At 33.5% G+C, this 20785-nt stretch overlaps 1 protein-coding gene and 5 non-coding genes across 6 annotated transcripts; 3 read left to right on the top strand and 3 right to left on the bottom strand.

Moving 5' to 3' along the window:
• Window positions 1-11369: 11369 nt before the first annotated feature.
• LOC119610185 (chitin deacetylase 8) lies at window positions 11370-12747 on the bottom strand. Its single transcript, XM_037965314.1, has 3 exons — window positions 12525-12747; window positions 11743-12467; window positions 11370-11683 (listed from the first exon to the last, which is right to left on the bottom strand). Exons 1-3 carry the CDS (start codon window positions 12720-12722, stop codon window positions 11437-11439), a joined length of 1170 nt encoding a protein of 389 aa, XP_037821242.1. The 5' UTR covers window positions 12723-12747; the 3' UTR covers window positions 11370-11436.
• Window positions 12748-15046: 2299 nt separating this feature from the next.
• Trnal-aag lies at window positions 15047-15128 on the bottom strand. Its single transcript has one exon. It is a non-coding gene; the product is annotated as a tRNA-Leu (tRNA).
• Window positions 15129-15405: 277 nt separating this feature from the next.
• On the bottom strand, window positions 15406-15487 carry Trnal-aag. The gene has a single exon. It is a non-coding gene; the product is annotated as a tRNA-Leu (tRNA).
• Window positions 15488-15710: 223 nt separating this feature from the next.
• Trnal-aag lies at window positions 15711-15792 on the top strand. The gene has a single exon. It is a non-coding gene; the product is annotated as a tRNA-Leu (tRNA).
• A 418-nt stretch (window positions 15793-16210) lies between these two features.
• Window positions 16211-16292, top strand: Trnal-aag. Its single transcript has one exon. It is a non-coding gene; the product is annotated as a tRNA-Leu (tRNA).
• Window positions 16293-16380: 88 nt separating this feature from the next.
• Window positions 16381-16462, top strand: Trnal-aag. Its single transcript has one exon. It is a non-coding gene; the product is annotated as a tRNA-Leu (tRNA).
• The last annotated feature ends 4323 nt before the right edge of the window (window positions 16463-20785 follow it).

The following is a 20785-nucleotide window of genomic DNA, read 5'->3' as shown; positions in this document are numbered from 1 at the left end:
TAACTTTAACATCATGTTTAGGACTAAGTCGAGTCTATAGACTAGTCTGCAGTGCAGTCTATAGTACAATCAATTGTCTAGCCTATAGTACAGTCTATAGACTATAGTCTAGTCTATGGTCTAGTCTATAGTCTAGTCTGTAGTCTAGTCTAGTCTAGTCTATAGTCTAGTCTATAGTCTAGTCTATAGTATAGTTTATAGTCTAGTCTATAGTCTAGTCTATAGTCTAGTCTATAGTCTAGTCTATAGTCTAGTCTATAGTCTAGTCTAGTCTAGTATATAGTCTAGTCTATAGTCTAGTCTATAGTATAGTCTATAGTCTAGTCTATAGTCTAGTCTATAGTCTAGTCTAGTCTATAGTCTAGTCTAGTCTATAGTTTAGTCTATAGTCTAGTCTATAGTCTAGTCTATAGTCTAGTCTATAGTCTAGTCTATAGTCTAGTCTATAGTCTAGTCTATAGTCTAGTCTATAGTCTAGTCTATAGTCTAGTCTATAGTCTAGTCTATAGTCTAGTCTATAGTCTAGTCTATAGTCTAGTCTATAGTCTAGTCTATCTAGTCTATAGTCTATCTATAGTCTAGTCTATAGTCTAGTCTATAGTCTAGTCTATAGTCTAGTCTATAGTCTAGTCTATAGTCTAGTCTATAGTCTAGTCTATAGTCTAGTCTATAGTCTAGTCTATAGTCTAGTCCATAGTCTAGTCTATCGTCTAGTCTATAGTCTAGTCTAGTCTATAGTCTAGTCTAGTCTAGTCTATAGTCTAGTCTATAGTCTAGTCTATAGTCTAGTCTATAGTTAGTCTATAGTCTAGTCTATAGTCTAGTCTATAGTCTAGTCTATAGTCTAGTCTATAGTCTAGTCTATAGTCTAGTCTATAGTCTAGTCTATAGTCTAGTCTATAGTCTAGTCTATAGTCTAGTCTATAGTCTAGTCTATAGTCTAGTCTATAGTCTAGTCTATAGTCTAGTCTATAGTCTAGTCTAGTCTAGTCTATAGTCTGTCTATAGTCTAGTCTATAGTCTAGTCTATAGTCTAGTCTATAGTCTAGTCTATAGTCTAGTCTATAGTCTAGTCTATAGTCTAGTCTATAGTCTAGTCTATAGTCTAGTCTATAGTCTAGTCTATAGTCTAGTCTATAGTCTAGTCTATAGTCTAGTCTATAGTCTAGTCATAGTCTAGTCTATAGTCTAGTCTATAGTCTAGTCTATAGTCTAGTCTATAGTCTAGTCTATAGTCTAGTCTATAGTCTAGTCTATAGTCTAGTCTATAGTCTAGTCTATAGTCTAGTCTATAGTCTAGTCTATAGTCTAGTCTATAGTCTAGTCTATAGTCTAGTCTATAGTCTAGTCTATAGTCTAGTCTATAGTCTAGTCTATAGTCTAGTCTATAGTCTAGTCTATAGTCTAGTCTATAGTCTAGTCTATAGTCTAGTCTATAGTCTAGTCTATAGTCTAGTCTATAGTCTAGTCTATAGTCTAGTCTATAGTCTAGTCTATAGTCTAGTCTATAGTCTAGTCTATAGTCTAGTCTATAGTCTAGTCATAGTCTAGTCTATAGTCTAGTCTATAGTCTAGTCTATAGTCTAGTCTATAGTCTAGTCTATAGTCTAGTCTATAGTCTAGTCTATAGTCTAGTCTATAGTCTAGTCTATAGTCTAGTCTATAGTCTAGTCTATAGTCTAGTCTATAGTCTAGTCTATAGTCTAGTCTATAGTCTAGTCTATAGTCTAGTCTATAGGCTTATATATGTCTATAGTCTTATATATAGTCTAGTCTATAGCCTTATATATAGTCTAGTTTATAATCTATTACATTGTCTACTTTATAGGCTAGTCTATAGTGAAGTGTATATAGTCTGTAAAATTGATTATAAGTATAACCATGTTTTCAGAGAGTCAACTGTTTTTTGAATTTATAAAAGAAAATATCACTTGCTTAAATACAAAACTAAACCGTATGTGAAACATGGATAAAATAATGAAATTATTTGAATCCAGTAATGTATTATGAATATGTATTTGTGTTTCTATCTCAGTATGAGAAAACACACATACATATGCACATAAACAATAATATCATAAAAATATAATATTTTTATTATAAATTTACTACATGCAAGTATTAAGATGTTTTGTTCTACAACAAGTATTTATTCATATTAATAAAATATCACATTCGTTCGCATATAAATATTCATAATACACTCCACAAAATACAATTTTAATATATACATACTGTTTTTATTGCAGCCATTTATGGCAAAGAGAAGATTTCTAAGATTTTAGTTGCTATTTGTGGCCATATTGTCGTCACATTAAAACAAAAAGTTACTAATTCCAGGCACTAAAACTGAAATCTCTGACGGAGTGCGATAAGGCTCATTGGAATCGTATTTGTTACCGTTTGTTAGCAAAATGTTTAGTCGTAAAAAGTTTTTATGGATTTATTGATTAAAGAAATATGGCTGCATAAGAGATTATAAACGTTTTTTAGACGAGACTATAGACTAGACTGTAGACTGGACTATAGGCAAAGACTATGGATTAGACTTTAGATTAGACAATAGACTGGACTATAGACAAGATTATATACTGGACTATAGACCAGAATATAGACTAGACTATAGATTATAATATACAATAGACTAGACAATAGACTAGACTATAGACTAAAACTATAGACTAGTCTATAGACTAGACTATAGACTAGACTATAGACTAGACTATAGACTAGACTATAGACTAGACTATAGACTAGACTATAGACTAGACTATAGAAATAGACTATAGACTAGACTATAGACTAGACTATAGACTTGACTATAAACTAGACTATAGACTAGACTATAGACTTGACTATAGACTAGACTATAGACTAGACTATAGACAAGACTATAGACTAGGACTATAGACTAGACTATAGACTAGACTATAGACTAGACTATAGACTAGACTATAGACTATACTATAGACTATACTATAGACTAGACTATGGACAAGACTATAGACTAGACTATAGACAAGACTATAGACTAGACTATAGACAAGACTATAGACTAGACTACGACTTGACTAGACCATAGAATAGACTACAGAATAGACTATAGAATAGACTATAGAATAGACTATAGACGAGACTATAGACTGGACGAGGACTATTAGACTGGACGAGACTAGACTGGACGAGACTATAGACTGGACGAGACTATAGACTAGACTATAGACTGGACGAGGACTATAGACTAGACTATAGACTAGACTATAGACTGACATAGACTAAGACTAGACTATAGACTAGACTATAGACTAGACTATAGAACTAGACTATAGACTAGGACTATAGACTAGACTATAGACTAGACTATAGACTAGACTATAGACTAGACTATAGACTAGACTATAGACTAGACTATAGACTAGACTATAGACTAGACTATAGACTAGACTATAGACTAGACTATAGACTAGACTATAGACTAGACTATAGACTAGACTATAGACTAGACTATAGACTAGACTATAGACTAGACTATAGACTAGACTATAGACTAGACTATAGACTAGACTATAGACTAGACTATAGACTAGACTATAGACTAGACTAGACTAGACTAAGACTATACTAGACTATAGACTAGACTATAGACTAGACTATAGACTAGACTATAGACTAGACTATAGACTAGACTATAGACTAGACTATAGACTAGACTATAGACTAGACTATAGACTAGACTATAGACTAGACTATAGACTAGACTATAGACTAGACTATAGACTAGACTATAGACTAGACTATAGACTAGACTATAGACTAGTCTATAGACTAGACTATAGACTAGACTATAGACTAGACTATAGACTAGACTATAGACTAGACTATAGACTAGTCTATAGACTAGACTATAGACTAGACTATAGACTAGTCTATAGACTAGACTATAGACTAGACTATAGACTAGACTGTAGACTAGACTATAGACTAGACTATAGACTAGACTATAGACTAGACTATAGACTAGACTATAGACTAGACTATAGACTAGACTATAGACTAGACTATAGACTAGACTATAGACTAGACTAGACTATACTAGACTAGACTATAGACTAGACTATAGACTAGACTATAGACTAGACTATAGACTAGACTATAGACTAGACTATAGACTAGACTATAGACTAGACTATAGACTAGACTATAGACTAGACTATAGACTAGACTATAGACTAGACTATAGACTAGACTATAGACTAGACTATAGACTAGAGACTAGACTATAGACTAGACTATAGACTAGACTATAGACTAGACTATAGACTAGACTATAGACTAGACTATAGACTAGACTATAGACTAGACTATAGACTAGACTATAGACTAGACTATAGACGAGTCGGAGCTATATACAAGACTATAGACTAGTCGGAGCTATATACTAGACTATAGACTTGACTATATACCACCCTTTAGTTTAGACTATAAACTAGACTATAGACATGATTATAGGCTACATTATAGACTAAACTATAACACCGGACAAAATATTGAAATACAAAATATTATCATTAAATGCCATCAAATTGCAAAGCATACCTCAAGGCATAATAAAAAAAATATATATGCGTTTAAAGCAATATGTTGTAACGCCTCTGCTTTCAACATGTGTGTAATTCGTATCATACAACAAACATTGAACTTGTGCTTCAAACTTAAAACACAATATACAACAACCGGTTTGAAGTAAAATACTAACAAAACTTTAGATTTTTTCAATAAACCAAACAAAATAAAGCGCATTTCCGGTACAAAATAAAAACCAAAATACACCAACACTTGCATAATGTATGTATGTAACTGCAAATGTATAGAATAGGATGTATTGCAAATGTAGGGGTATTATTGTACAATTGTTTGGCTGTATAGTTCAACAAAAACTATGCAACCCCTAACGAGAAAGAACCTAAATGAAATGCATAAAAACGATGAACAAGAAAATAAGAAAAGCAAAAACAAAAAAAAAAACTTAACAGACCATTTGGCGAATGAGCGATGAGTATTTAGTATACGCCCCAATACGTGACTAGTGACGAGTAGGGAAGGGCGTTTTAAATTAAACACGAACATACATACATATGTAGGTATAATTATTTGCACACCAACAACGATGTTGTATAATGGCTATGAAAAAGGGATAGAGAGAAAGAGAACCTACCAACTATACCAAAGCAACACATACATACATTCATCATCATCAAATGGGGTTTAAAATGTTAGTTGTTGTTTTATGTTTCTCCTAGAATTTCAATGCTCTTTTTTGTAACGAACAGTAGCAGTAGTAGTAGAATTTTTGTGTTGCTGTAATTGACATGAAACGACGAACTAGTTGTAGTTGTATTCTGACACACAGTCTTTACAAGAAGTACAAGTGATGACAGTAATGCAATTTTTTACACAAATACATTGCTTTCATCCCTAAAGAGAAAAAAAGAAACATACAAAATTACTAAAAAAGAGGAACAAGCTCAAGACGTAGTACGTACATGAACATGCATGCTGGCATTTTATATTTTTGTATGAATAAGAACTACTCGAAAAAAAATTGGAACAAAAACTTACTTGCACCATTAAAATTGCTCAAAATATTGTAAGAAAAAAAACAAATTTGTATTGTTCTCATATGCATTAAAATTGAACATGTTTAAGCCTCACAAAAAAAAACCTAAACGTTTTGGCAGAGCAGTCGGCCTATTTAGTTATTAAAGCGAACAAACAATTGCCGTTTTATTTTTAAATCCTTAGGAAATATCGGTAAAATGAAGCTGTTCAACGAAATCACTGACCTTTTTCGCTTCATTGTATTTTTTAAGGAGTTTTTGTTTTATTTTGGTTAATAAAACTTGTCCATTTAATTTGTAGTCACGTTATTGATTTTGAAAATATGTTAGTTTAGTTGGTTTTTAGTGTTTTTTTATTTCTTTAGTAGATGCAATTTTAGTTAGTCAATAGACTTTTGAATTAGTTGGAAAAAGTTAAAGCAATTTATACCTATGAACTAGAACTGAACTATAACTGAATTAGTATAGAACTATAGCAAATTAGAACTGAACTAAAACTGAATTAAGACAGAACTGGACTGAACTATAACTGAATTAAGACAGAACTGGACTGAACTATAACTGAACAAGAACTGAACTAGAGCTGAACTAAGTTAGGTATAACAGTTAACCGTTTCGGCTTTACTTGGGTCCATGTTGATCCCCTTGTAATAATACCTGTAAGAGAAGAAAGAGAGAGATAGGGATAAGTGGAAAAAGAGACGTTGGCAAAGAGAAAGTGAGAATAGCAGTAAGATTTTAAGAAAGAGAGAAGTCACCAGGCCAGTTGCTATGGATTAAACAGTGTGAATATTGGATTCACACCCATTTTGTCAGATTAATGAAATCTATGAGACGTTCTAATTGAATATTCGACAAATCAGACAGATCACTAAAGTATGTCGGCATCCGCCAGAACTAGTTCAGTTCTACTTCAGTTCTAGTTCAGTTCTAGTTCTAGTTCATTTCTAGTTCAGTTCTAGTTCAGTTCTAGTTCAGTTCTAGTTCAGTTCTAGTTCAGTTCTAGTTCAGTTCTAGTTCAGTTCTAGTTCAGTTCTAGTTCAGTTCTAGTTCAGTTCTAGTTCAGTTCTAGTTCAGTTCTAGTTCAGTTCTAGTTCAGTTCTAGTTCAGTTCTAGTTCAGTTCTAGTTCAGTTCTAGTTCAGTTCTAGTTCAGTTCTAGTTCAGTTTCTAGTTCAGTTCTAGTTCAGTTCTAGTTCAGTTCTAGTTCAGTTCTAGTTCAGTTCTAGTTCAGTTCTAGTTCAGTTCTAGTTCAGTTCTAGTTCAGTTCTAGTTCAGTTCTAGTAGTTCAGTTCTAGTTCAGTTCTAGTTCAGTCTAGTTCAGTTCTAGTTCAGTTCTAGTTCAGTTCTAGTTCAGTTCTAGTTCAGTTCTAGTTCAGTTCTAGTTCAGTTCTAGTTCAGTTCTAGTTCAGTTCTAGTTCAGTTCTAGTTCAGTTCTAGTTCAGTTCTAGTTCAGTTCTAGTTCAGTTCTAGTTCAGTTCTAGTTCAGTTCTAGTTCAGTTCTAGTTCAGTTCTAGTTCAGTTCTAGTTCAGTTCTAGTTCAGTTCTAGTTCAGTTCTAGTTCAGTTCTAGTTCAGTTCTAGTTCAGTTCTAGTTCCGTTCTAGTTCAGTTCTAGTTCAGTTCTAGTTCAGTTCTAGTTCAGTTCTAGTTCAGTTCTAGTTCAGTTTAGTTCAGTTCTAGTTCAGTTTCAGTTCTAGTTCAGTCTATATTCAGTTCTAGTTCAGTTCTAGTTCAGTTCTAGTTCAGTTCTAGTTCAGTTCTAGTTCGGTTCTAGTTCAGTTCTGTTCAGTTCTAGTTCAGTTCTAGTTCAGTTCTAGTTCAGTTCTAGTTCAGTTCTAGTTCAGTTCTAGTTCAGTTCTAGTTCAGTTCTAGTTCAGTTCTAGTTCAGTTCTAGTTCAGTTCTAGTTCAGTTCTAGTTCTAGTTCAGTTCAGTTCTAGTTCAGTTCAGTTCTAGTTCAGTTCATGTTCCCGTACAGTTTTAGTTTACTTCTTAAATGTCTACCTCTTTGATATTGCCCAATGGTATTTGTAGTTTTCTTCCATTATAATTCATATAGAACTCCTTCAAACATATTCAATTTCATCCTTGGATGAAATATTTTCCTTTATATCAATATAATTTAATATTCTTCATTTATGCTGTAAACCACTCAAAAAGACTTCATTTTAGTTATATGATTAGCATAAAAATTTATTTATTTATTCATTCATTTCTGGTATTTTCTGTTGAACTCCTTTTCTGCCATTTTTTTCCTACAACACAGTTCGACAAGTTTTCGAAAAAATACGCAAATTGGTTTGTTGTTGCTGTTATTATATTGTTCTAAAGCTCTTAAAACAACTTGAATAGTTTTGTTAGAAATATGTTAGTTTCTTTTCATATTTTTATTTAACAAGTAGTAGTTTTAGTATTGTTGTTGTTTTAGTTTGTTCTTACTTAAATTTCTTTGTTTGTTTGCATGAATTTGCTTGATTTGCTTTTGTATGTTTAAGAAAATTTCTTTAATAAAAATGTTCTCCATAATATTTCCACACGAACTCTTTCTTCAACTCTTAACTCGTAGTATAAACAAATGCAGGAGTTTGAATGAAAAGTGGAAAAGTTGTGTGAAAAATTTTCAAATTATGACGCAAGTGGCGGCAAAGTTATGGAAAATGTGAAAAAAAAATCTCAAGAGTACAAAAAAAAAAATAGGAAGAATAGTTTTTGGGTTTATTTGTTTTACCACATACTTAAGAAAAATTTTTGCACTTGAAATTTTATTTAAACAAGTCGCAGCAGCAAAAAGTCCACTCGACACTTCAAAGGACAAATCAAGTAATGGCAAACAGAGCATTGAAGCGGAAATAGGAAATAAACTAATAAGTGGTTAGAAATATGGAAATTGAACGAAAGTGGGAGAAAGGGGTATAAAGAAAATTGGCAGCAGATGATTTTGAAATATTTCAAAAAGAAGTAAATTTATTGATTTTTAATTCAAGGCAGTGCTATTGAACCTAAACCTAAAAGTCAAGCTTTACTATAACATAATACCCAAAATTGAAGCTTATCAAAGCATATAGAGGTGTAAAGATCTGATAAAAATGCTAGAGAGGAACTATGAAGAGAACTTTGATTTATGTTAACCTGGGACTTGTTTGAAGGTTCTAGTTCAGTTCTAGAACTGAACTATAACTGAACTATAACTGAACTAGAACTGAACTATGAACTAGAACTACTAGAACTGAACTAGAACTGAACTAGAACTGAACTAGAACTGAACTAGAACTGAACTAGAACTGAACTAGAACTGAACTAGAACTGACTAGAACTGAACTAGAACTGAACTAGAACTGAACTAGAACTGAACTAGAACTGAACTAGAACTGAACTAGAACTGAACTAGAACTGAACTAGAACTGACTAGAACTGAACTAGAACTGAACTAGAACTGAACTAGAACTGAACTAGAACTGAACTAGAACTGAACTAGAACTGACTAGAACTGAACTAGAACTGAACTAGAACTGAACTAGAACTGAACTAGAACTGAACTAGAACTGAACTAGAACTGAACTAGAACTGAACTAGAACTGAACTAGAACTGAACTAGAACTGAACTAGAACTGAACTAGAACTGAACTAGAACTGAACTCGAACTGAACTACAACTGAACTACAACTGAACTAGAACTGAACTACAACTGAACACAACTTAACTAGCAACTGAACTACAACTGAACTAGAACTGAACTGAACTGAACTAGAACTGAACTAGAACTGAACTAGAACTGAACTAGAACTGAACTAGAACTGAACTAGAACTGAACTAGAACTGAACTAGAACTGAAACTAGAACTGAAACTAGAACTGAACTAGAACTGAACTAGAACTGAACTAGACTGAACTAGAACTGAACTAGAACTGACTAGAACTGAACTAGAACTGAACTAGAACTGAACTAGAACTGAACTAGAACTGAACTAGAACTGAACTAGAACTGAACTAGAACTGAACTAGAACTGAACTAGAACTGAACTAGAACTGAACTAGAACTGAACTAGAACTGAACTAGAACTGAACTAGAACTGAACTAGAACTGAACTAGAACTGAACTAGAACTGAACTAGAACTGAACTAGAACTGAACTAGAACTGAACTAGAACTGAACTAGAACTGAACTAGAACTGAACTAGAACTGAACTAGAACTGAACTAGAACTGAACTAGAACTGAACTAGAACTGAACTAGAACTGAACTAGAACTGAACTAGAACTGAATTAGAACTGAACTAGAACTGAACTAGAACTGAACTAGAACTGAACTAGAACTGAACTAGAACTGAACTAGAACTGAACTAGAACTGAACTAGAACTGAACTAGAACTGAACTAGAACTGAACTAGAACTGAACTAGAACTGAACTAGAACTGAACTAGAACTGAACTAGAACTGAACTAGAACTGAACTAGAACTGAACTAGAACTGAACTAGAACTGAACTAGAACTGAACTAGAACTGAACTTGAACTGAACTAGAACTGAACTAGAACTGAACTAGAACTGAACTAGAACTGAACTAGAACTGAACTAGAACTGAACTAGAACTGAACTAGAACTGAACTAGAATTGAACTAGAACTGAACTAGAACTGAACTAGAACTGAACTAGAACTGAACTAGAACTGAACTAGAACTGAACTAGAACTGAACTTGAACTGAACTAGAACTGAACTAGAACTGAACTAGAACTGAACTTGAACTGAACTAGAACTGAACTAGAACTGAACTAGAACTGAACTAGAACTGAACTAGAACTGAACTAGAACTGAACTAGAACTGAACTAGAACTGAACTAGAACTGAACTGAACTAGAACTGAACTAGAACTGAACTAGAACTGAACTAGAACTGAACTAGAACTGAACTAGAACTGAACTAGAACTGAACTAGAACTGAACTAGAACTGAACTAGAACTGAACTAGAACTGAACTAGAACTGAACTAGAACTGAACTAGAACTGAACTAGAACTGAACTAGAACTGAACTTGAACTGAACTAGAACTGAACTAGAACTGAACTAGAACTGAACTAGAACTGAACTAGAACTGAACTAGAACTGAACTAGAACTGAACTAGAACTGAACTAGAACTGAACTAGAACTGAACTAGAACTGAACTAGAACTGAACTAGAACTGAACTAGAACTGAACTAGAACTGAACTAGAACTGAACTAGAACTGAACTAGAACTGAACTAGAACTGAACTAGAACTGAACTAGAACTGAACTAGAACTGAACTAGAACTGAACTAGAACTGAACTAGAACTGAACTAGAACTGAACTAGAACTGAACTAGAACTGAACTAGAACTGAACTAGAACTGAACTAGAACTGAACTAGAACTGAACTAGAACTGAACTACAACTAGAACTGAACTACAACTAGAACTGAACTACAACTGAACTAGAACTGAACTAGAACTGAACTAGAACTGAACTAGAACTGAACTAGAACTGAACTAGAACTGAACTAGAACTGAACTAGAACTGAACTAGAACTGAACTAGAACTGAACTAGAACTGAACTAGAACTGAACTAGAACTGAACTAGAACTGAACTAGAACTGAACTAGAACTGAACTAGAACTGAACTAGAACTGATCTAGAACTGAATTAGAATTTAACTTGAACTGAACTAGAATGGAACTAGAACTGAATCAGAACCAATATTGTTTATAGTCATGAGTCTATAGTTGAAATTAATAATTTCGATAAAAAATCCAAATCCCTTTTATTATATGCTTCGGTTATTTCACATGTGAAGTTAATATATATAATTTTCTAAATTTCTCCCAAAGGATTATCCAACCAGGGATAAACTTCGGGACAGTTATCACAAACAGTCATGTAGCGGGTCTCCCCAGTAGATTGTTTCTGTAGGGCACATGATATCGGGCGACAAGAAGTTTGAGGTTTCTTAAAACAGCCCTTAAAAGGTTTACCCAAAGTGGGATGTTTCATATACTGAATAACCGAAGTGGGTGTGGTAATATAAACATCAGGCAGAGAGTTGGCATATTCCAAGAACCTTTGAAAAAAAAACTTAAAATAATAAAAACAATACTTCAAATTTACTACATCACTTACTTCCTGAAAGCTTTAATATAATTGGGACTTCTGCCAAACCAAGCGGCATGCAAAAACATGCCGAAAGGTGCTCGGTTATTGTCATAATGACGATGGAAATTTTCCTTCATCCATTCAAATAAACTCTCCACTTTATCTTCAGGCAGATAAATACAACCATCCAACATGGAACAGCTGTAGCCCTCCTTATCCACCCAAGTAACCATGGGATATACCCATAAACCCGGTAAAGATGCTGTGGGACACGGTCTTATCTGACAATCCTGCACCGACAAATAATCCAAAGTATAAGGCCACATGGCAGGATTGCGATACTGCTGAGTGGGCCAAGAACTGTCATACAATAAACCCAAACGTTTGGCCGCTACATAGGTGTTATTACCCGATATTTGTAAAAATGGTAAACGCATGCCTCGGATATGTTTACGATTGATCTTGGCGAACTTTTCCAAAATATCTATTTGATTACCAAATTCTCGCATTATAAGGTCCACATCAGCCTGGCGCCAGTATTCAGTACCGGCACCATGCGTAATGGAATGCAAAGCTATTTCATGACCCTCATTGTAAAGAGCATTAAGTTTGGAATAATCGGTGTATTCATGAGAAACATAGAAAGTGGCCTTGACCTCACAATGATCGGGATTTAGAAGACTATTAAACAGTTCCTGATATTGCTCATAGTTGATGGCATTTACAGCATCGTCGAAAGTAACGGTAATAAACTGGAGTGGAAAGAAAATTGAAGAAAAAACGCTGGTTAACTGGACTATTTAACTCACTTGAGGTATTTCCTTTTCATGACCCTTAAACTCCTTCTTAGGTAGTGTCATACCCGAACAACGACAATGCGGTGGCTGACATTTCTCCGTACTACACGGCTCGGCCTGTTTCAATTCAAAATCTAAAGGTTTGCGAAAGGCACACTCAAGGCCCGAAAATAGACAACCAAATATCAATAACGTATGTATTGACAACATTTTGTTATGACTTTTAAAACTATTGTAAATTAAATTTATAAACACTAACTTCTTTTATAAGATTTTACCGGCATCTAAGAAATGTTATCTTAATTATCTTATCTATCAACTGATTGATAAATATTTTATACACTTGTCAATTACTTGAACAATATTATTGACTGGCGAAATGTGTTTTTGATTGTTTTTTACAAACAAATTATTTATCAATTGGTAATAGAAGAAAGGTTTCCCTAAAAAAATAAGTATCCCACTTGAAATGAAGGTGTGGAAGTGAATCACACTTGAGGTTATTTTTAAGTTAGAGGAAATTAATTTAGCAGCACCTTAAGTGAAGTGCAATTTAAACAATGTTCTAAATACATTGTAAATCTGCCACTGTTTTTAGATTGTTGTCAGTTCTAGTTCTAGTTCAGATCTAGTTCAGTTCTAGTTCAGTTCTAGTTCAGTTCTAGTTCAGTTCTAGTTCAGTTCTAGTTCAGTTCTAGTTAGTTCAGTTCTAGTTCAGTTCTAGTTTAGTTCTAGTTCAGTTCTAGTTCAGTTCTAGTTCAGTTCTAGTTCAGTTCTAGTTCAGTTCTAGTTCAGTTCTAGTTCAGTTCTAGTTCAGTTCTAGTTCTAGTTCAGTTCTAGTTCAGTTCTAGTTCAGTTCTAGTTCAGTTCTAGTTCAGTTCTAGTTCAGTTCTAGTTCAGTTCTAGTTCAGTTCTAGTTCAGTTCTAGTTCAGTTCTAGTTCAGTTCTAGTTCAGTTCTAGTTCAGTTCTAGTTCAGTTCTAGTTCAGTTCTAGTTCAGTCTAGTTCAGTTCTAGTTCAGTTCTAGTTCAGTTCTAGTTCAGTTCTAGTTCAGTTCTAGTTCAGTTCTAGTTCAGTTCTAGTTCAGTTCTAGTTCAGTTCTAGTTCAGTTCTAGTTCAGTTCTAGTTCAGTTCTAGTTCAGTTCTAGTTCAGTTCTAGTTCAGTTCTAGTTCAGTTCTAGTTCAGTTCTAGTTCAGTTCTAGTTCAGTTCTAGTTCAGTTCTAGTTCAGTTTCATAGTTCAGTTCTAGTTCAGTTCTAGTTCAGTTCAAGTCAGTTCTAGTTCAGTTCTAGTTCAGTCTAGTTCATTCTAGTTCAGTCTAGTTCAGTTCTAGTTCAGTTCTAGTTCAGTTCTAGTTCAGTTCTAGTTCAGTTCTAGTTCAGTTCTAGTTCAGTTCTAGTTCAGTTCTAGTTCAGTTCTAGTTTCAGTTCTAGTTCAGTTCTAGTTCAGTTCTAGTTCAGTTCAGTTCTAGTTCAGTTCTAGTTCAGTTCTAGTTCAGTTCTAGTTCAGTTCTAGTTCAGTTCTAGTTTCAGTTCTAGTTCAGTTCTAGTTCAGTTCTAGTTCAGTTCAAGTTCAGTTCTAGTTCAGTTCTAGTTCAGTTCTAGTTCAGTTCAAGTTCAGTTCTAGTTCAGTTCTAGTTCAGTCTAGTTCAGTTCTAGTTCAGTGTCTAGTTCAGTTCTAGTTCAGTTCTAGTTCAATTCTAGTTCAGTTCTAGTTCCAGTTTAGTCAGTTCTAGTTCAGTTCTAGTTAGTTCTAGTTCAGTTCTAGTTCAGTTCTAGTTCAGTTCTAGTTCAGTTCTAGTTCAGTTCTAGTTCAGTTCTAGTTCAGTTCTAGTTCAGTTCTAGTTCCGTTCTAGTTTAGTTCTAGTTTAGTTTTAGTTCTGTTCTAGTTCAGTTCTAGTTCATTTCTAGTTCAGTTCTAGTTCAGTTCTAGTTCAGTTCTAGTTCAGTTCTAGTTCAGTTCTAGTTCAGTTCTAGTTCAGTTCAGTTCTAGTTCAGTTCTAGTTCAGTTCTAGTTCAGTTCTAGTTCAGTTCTATTTCCGTTCTAGTTCAGTTCTAGTTTAGTTCTAGTTCAGTTCTAGTTCAGTTCTAGTTCAGTTCTAGTTCAGTTCTAGTTCAGTTCTAGTTCAGTTCTAGTTCAGTTCTAGTTTAGTTCTAGTTCAGTTCTAGTTCAGTTCTAGTTCTGTTCTAGTCCTGTTCTAGTTCTGTTCTAGTTCTGTTCTAGTTCTGTTCTAGTTATGTTCTAGTTCTGTTCTGTTCAGATTTAGGTTTTTGATTGTTCAAAGTAGAACAGATCATATAACTATAGGAAACCCACTAACGAATTTCTAAAGATCGGTCCATATAAAAACAGTTTTCAAGATACTTATTGAACTAAGTCTTTCTCCACCCTTTTTTGTCAAAAGTCCAGAAAAATTCCAACTTAATTTTGTCAATATTCAATTTTAATTTACCATTTATGGGTTAAGACACATGTTGCCAAATTTCACACGATTACAACATCAACATTACAACACATGTCGGCAAAAAGTCATCTTGGCAGCGGTGGGATTCGAACCCACGCCTCCGAAGAGACTGGTGCCTTAAACCAGCGCCTTAGACCGCTCGGCCACGCTACCTACATGCGTTGGGCGATGTTGTCAAGTTTCACGAATTAATCAATTAAAAAATTAATATGAATGTTTAAAGCATATATTAAAGATTTAGTTATTAATTAATTAAAGTTAATATAACATTTATGAAAAATGCATATAAGTCTTGTAACTGTTTTGGAAATTCTTGATGAAGAAATCTAAAATATTCAAACTATAGTTTTTTCACATTATTCTCTAGAATATAGGCTGGTAGGATAACAAATATCTTTTCGGATCCTAAATTTTGCTCAAAAAGCTATATTGGCAGCGGTGGGATTCGAACCCACGCCTCCGAAGAGACTGGTGCCTTAAACCAGCGCCTTAGACCGCTCGGCCACGCTACCTAATTACTTAAGCGATGTTGCCAAATTTAGCTGAGAAAATAAAATAATATGTAACTAACATAGAGGTCATAGTTCAATAAAGAATACAATCTCTGCCATCAGTCGGTAGAATTAAACTTGAATGGGACAATAATATTGTACTTTCTCTGTCAAGGGTTAAAGGTCAAACTGGAAACAACCGCAAAAATATCATTTTATAAAACCATGTATTGTGAATTTTATAGGTAGCGTGGCCGAGCGGTCTAAGGCGCTGGTTTAAGGCACCAGTCTCCTCGGAGGCGTGGGTTCGAATCCCACCGCTGCCAAGATGATTTTTTGAGTAAAATTTCGTCAAAATAAAGACCTTTGTGGGTGTGGCAAGGAAAATCATAGTAATGTTGGAAACATTCTTCAACATTGACACCTACATAAATAGCTAATGTGCCATGCCCCATAGTTTAATGTTGAAAGTCAGAAATATTTGGCTGATTCCGAAAGCAGAATTATCACTTCCTATGGATTGTTTAGGGAAATTAGGGAAATTAAAACCTCATAATTTTTTATATCGAAAAGTCTTAAATTGCCAAATCTTCAGACACTTTGATCTAATGTCTGTAATGATGTTTTTGTTCCTGCTAATAAAACTCGAATCGTGGTACTAAAGCGAGTACCAGTTCTCTTAAAAATTGTGAAATGCATATCCTATATAATTTATTTAGAATTGGATTTATTATTCATTTTATAGGTAGCGTGGCCGAGCGGTCTAAGGCGCTGGTTTAAGGCACCAGTCTCTTCGGAGGCGTGGGTTCGAATCCCACCGCTGCCAAGACGGTTTTTTGTTACAAATTAAGCTCTTTATAAAAAATTTTAAAGTTTCATTTATGAGGCAATAATTTGTCATTCGTTTTTATATAGGTAGCGTGGCCGAGCGGTCTAAGGCGCTGGTTTAAGGCACCAGTCTCCTCGGAGGCGTGGGTTCGAATCCCACCGCTGCCAAGTCGGTTTTTTGTTTAAACACGTGTGAACAAAACTCAAGTCTATAGTCTGGACTAAAGTCAAAGGTCTAAAACAGTGTTGCCCATACACACACTGTTACACATTCATTTGTATTGGTAAAGCAGCAGAGAACAAAATGTAACCCAAAATAAAACTGTACTAATAAAATGACTGCATACTAAAAAGTATATTCTAACTGTCAAATTGATATTATGGATTTTGACAGACAGCGTACATTAAAGTTCATATATAAAAAACTATCAGCTGTGCTCTCTCATTCACCTACATAAATTCGGCTTTCTCAAAATTTTGTTGTTGTATTTCTGTGTGGATTTTAAAAAAGTTGCGTGCAGATCTTACTTCGACAAATGCTGATCAGCAACTGAGTTGATTTTGTTTTGCAAGTTGAGAGATAATCAACTAGCACATGCTCAAATAAGAAAATACACAAGTAAGCTTATAGTGTAGGTGAGTCAACGCAACGTCAGCAGAATATTCTTGCCCTATCTCGCGTGATAGGGAATAGTGATTTTGGGCACCATTGGTCTAAAATATAGATTATAGTCAAGCGTACAGTCTGGTACAAACCTTTTATAATCTCGGATATAGTCCATAATCTGGATTATATTTCACTCTGTATATTGGTCTATATTTTACTTTTCAGTCCATAGGATTATATTTCAATCTGTACATTGGTCTATATTTTACTTTTTAGTCCATAGTACAGTCTATGCCATAAACTGTCTATAGTCTAGTCCAACGGTTCCCAAAAGGGGGTCCGCGGACCCCTAGTGGTCCGTAGCAAAATCCTAGGGGGTCCGCGAAGACGAACGAAAAAAATCATGAATAAAAAATATTCTCTATATGTTACAAAATATTAAAAATATCTCCAAATTTTTCATAAATACTAAAATACACAATTTTTATTCAATAATCCCAGATTTGTTGGTGACTCTTTGAATTTTATTGTTTCGGTTGTTTATCAGGATGAAGCTAGGCGCTACAAATTTATTGTTTCACTTTTATAAAGTAAAGTATTACGTGATTTGTAATTTTTATAAATATAAATGTTTTTATAGCAGACGGATAATGATTTGCCTTAGAATTAAATACTGATACTAGTATCCCGGAATATGAAGTTAGGTCACATTTCATAATATTTTTTTAAATTGTAAGCAAAAGTGTTAATCTAGTTAATTTTAAATATAAATATTCCATTCCAACGTGATACACAGATTTTAACTTCATTTTGTTGTCCAATATTATTAAATCAACATCAGAAAATTCATAGCGTTTTGCGTAAATAGTCAAAACCACGCAGTAAAATAATTCGTAGGTATTTTAAAATTCAAATTTAAGATCCAAATTCACAGTACATTCGCAAAGAGTTCAAGTCATATTTTATGTGGGTAACGCATTCCGCAACAACATCGAAGAAGTCTAACTTTCACATATTTTCCCGAAAATTTAGCTTACATACTCAGCTCACTCCTATGCAATCGCAAAAAAATTTAGAAACATGACTCTTTAAGCACATGTCGACAATACTTGTTAAAGAAACCTTTTCTCTACCTTGACGAGAAATGAACATGAAAGCTCTCACGATCATAAAATTAAACATCATGTTAGAAGTCATTCTATATTTAAAACCATGAAATTGAAAACATCTCCGAAATACTAAATGTTCTCAATGTACGGGAATATTTTATAGGGTTTATGGACCAGGACTAAGACAATTTTCGAACAATTACACAGTGATACAGCAAAAAAATGCAGGGGTTCTCATATACCAATTCCATTTCGTTATAGTCCATAGAGTAGGAATTTATTTTTAATTTTTCCCGATCACTTCGTTTAGTTCCTTTTAAGAGCAAAAGTTGTGAAAAAGAGCTATTTCTGAAGTTTTAACTTTAAAAAAATATATGTCTGGTAGTTTGCAACCGATTTTCAAATTGGATATTTTGTTTTAAAGATACAAGTGTTGTCTTTCAACCCAAAAAAATAAATCCAAAATTTATGATTAATGTCTTGGTTACGGCCATTTAAGTAAAAAAACTCACACTTTTTTCACAATTTTTAATTTTCATACTGCTCTACGTTGGCCATGAAGCAATAACTTTAGCTTTTATTACATTTGAAAAAAGCCACATTAAGTTGGGTTTCCAATGATGGTCAATTTATGATAATCGATGAAAAAGGTTATGAGTTGTGCTAAGTTTTATAAAAATATAGCATATTTCTTCCATACAAAAACGTTCATGTTTCTGGTTTTCTTTGTAACAAGTTTAAAAAATGTTTATAAACATTTTTATACAAAAATTAATTTGTATGGAGAAAACCAAAAATTCGAGAAACATGCTATTAGAAAAATTGGCATAAATTATCCAGTTTTTCATAGATTTTTATGAAATAACAAGTTTTAGAAACCTTCCTTTATGTGATTCTTCAGGAAAGTAATAAAAGATGAACTCACTGCCTCATGGTCAAAGTAGAGCATGATGAAAATGAAAATTTTTTAAAAAAGTGTGAGTTTTTTTACTTAAACGACCGTAACTCAGACATTTGACCATAAATTTTGGATTTCTTTTTTTGGATTAAAAGACACTTGTATCATTAAAAAAAAAATCGGATTTGAAAATCGGATGAAAACTACTAAACTTATGATTTTTCAAATTTAAAACTTCAAAAATGGCTCTTTTTCGCATCTTTTGCTCTTAAAAAGTAAGTTAACGAAGTGATAGGGGAAAACTAAAAATATATTCGTACTCTATGGACTATAACGAAATAGAATTGGTATATGAGAACGCCTGCATTTTATTTTTCTTCACTTTTGTATCACAGTGTTATTTATAACAATAAGATATCAAAATATGTATGGGGGTCCGTGAAATTAAATAAATTCCTCAAGGGGTCCGCGAAGTAAAAAATGGTGGGAACCGCTGGTCTAGTCTATAGGCTAGTCTATAGTCTAGTCTATAGTCTAGTTTATTGTCTAGTCTATAGTCTAGTCTACAGTCTAGTCTATAGTCTAGTTTATAGTCTAGTCTATAGTCTAGTCTATAGTCTAGTCTATAGTCTAGTCTATAGTCTAGTCTATAGTCTAGTCTATAATCTAGTCTATAGTCTAGTCTATAGTCTAGTCTATAGTCTAGTCTATAGTCTAGTCTATAGTCTAGTCTATGGTCTAGTCTGTAGTCTAGGCTATATTCTATTCTATGATCTAGTCTATAGTCTAGTCTAGTCTATGATCTAGTCAATAGTCTAGTCTATAGTCTAGTTTATAGTCTAGTCTCTAATCTAGTCTATAGTTTAGTCTATAGTCTAATCTATAGTCTATCCTATAGTCTAACCTATAGTTTAATCTACCCTAAAGTGTAGTCTATAGTTTTGCCTATAGCCTAATCTGTAGTTTGCTCTAGTATATAGTCATGCCTATAATCGAATCTATAGTCTAGTATATAGTTTCGTATATAGTGTAGTGTATAGTCTAGCCTGCAGACTACTATATAATCCAGTCTACAGTCTCTTTTGTAATCTAGTTTATAGTATTGTCTATAGTCTGGCATATAGCATAGTCTATAGCCTGGTCTATACTCTGGTCTATAGTTTAGTCTATAATTTAGACTATAGTGTAGTCTAGCCAAGTATTTAGTCCTTAGTTTGTGCTATAGTCTAGTCTAAAGTCTAATCTATAATCTAGTCTATAATGTAGCCGGAGTATTTATGTCAAGAATTATTGAGAAAATATGTGACTCTGTTTAAGAATAATAAGATTTCCTTATTTTCCCCATGTCAACTATGTTTAAGGCATTCTACTTTTTACGACGCCTTTTAGTTATGCAACACTTCATTAAAATTTCCAATAGCCAATAAATATGTGACTACATTTCTTATACATTTTTCTCGTTTATCTATAGACGCAAAGAATTCCTTAAACCACTTTGTGAGGACAAAAAAAAAAAAAATAAAAAAGTACAGGACCAGACAAATTAAATTTACAAATTTTTATATTGTTTTTTATGTTTTTCCTCCATTCGCAACTATGCAGAGCATGACCAGCAGTTGGTTTTGCATTTTTTCCTTTCAATCGAACCCCCCTCTAATCAAGACGTGCTTTTTATTTTATAAGAAAACTAAAATAAATAACCATAAAAGAAGACTAGACAAATTGAAATTTAAAATTTATAAAAATTGTTTACTCTTGAATAAATAGTTAAGCATAAAAAGAAGAACAGCAACAGACTCAAGCCAAGGAACTGAGGTCACGTTTGGGGAAATGTTAGGAAACTAAAACCACACAGTTTATTAGACATTATAATAAGG

Source organism: Lucilia sericata, unplaced genomic scaffold, assembly GCF_015586225.1.
Source record: "Lucilia sericata isolate MDLA Ls3-8-SP2 unplaced genomic scaffold, ASM1558622v1 Contig001136F_arrow, whole genome shotgun sequence".
Lineage (NCBI taxonomy): Eukaryota > Metazoa > Arthropoda > Insecta > Diptera > Calliphoridae > Lucilia > Lucilia sericata.
This window is presented reverse-complemented; position numbering and strand designations above follow the sequence as displayed.

Bases quoted from the DNA above. Each gene is read 5' to 3' on its own strand.
- LOC119610185 (XM_037965314.1), bottom strand. From the start codon at position 12,722: ATGTTGTCAATACATACGTTATTGATATTTGGTTGTCTATTTTCGGGC. The intron at 12,468-12,524 runs GTGAGTTAAATA...TTTCCACTCCAG, and splicing joins ATGAAAAGGAAATACCTCAA to TTTATTACCGTTACTTTCGA. The intron at 11,684-11,742 runs GTAAGTGATGTA...TTTTTTTCAAAG, and splicing joins TATATTAAAGCTTTCAGGAA to GTTCTTGGAATATGCCAACT.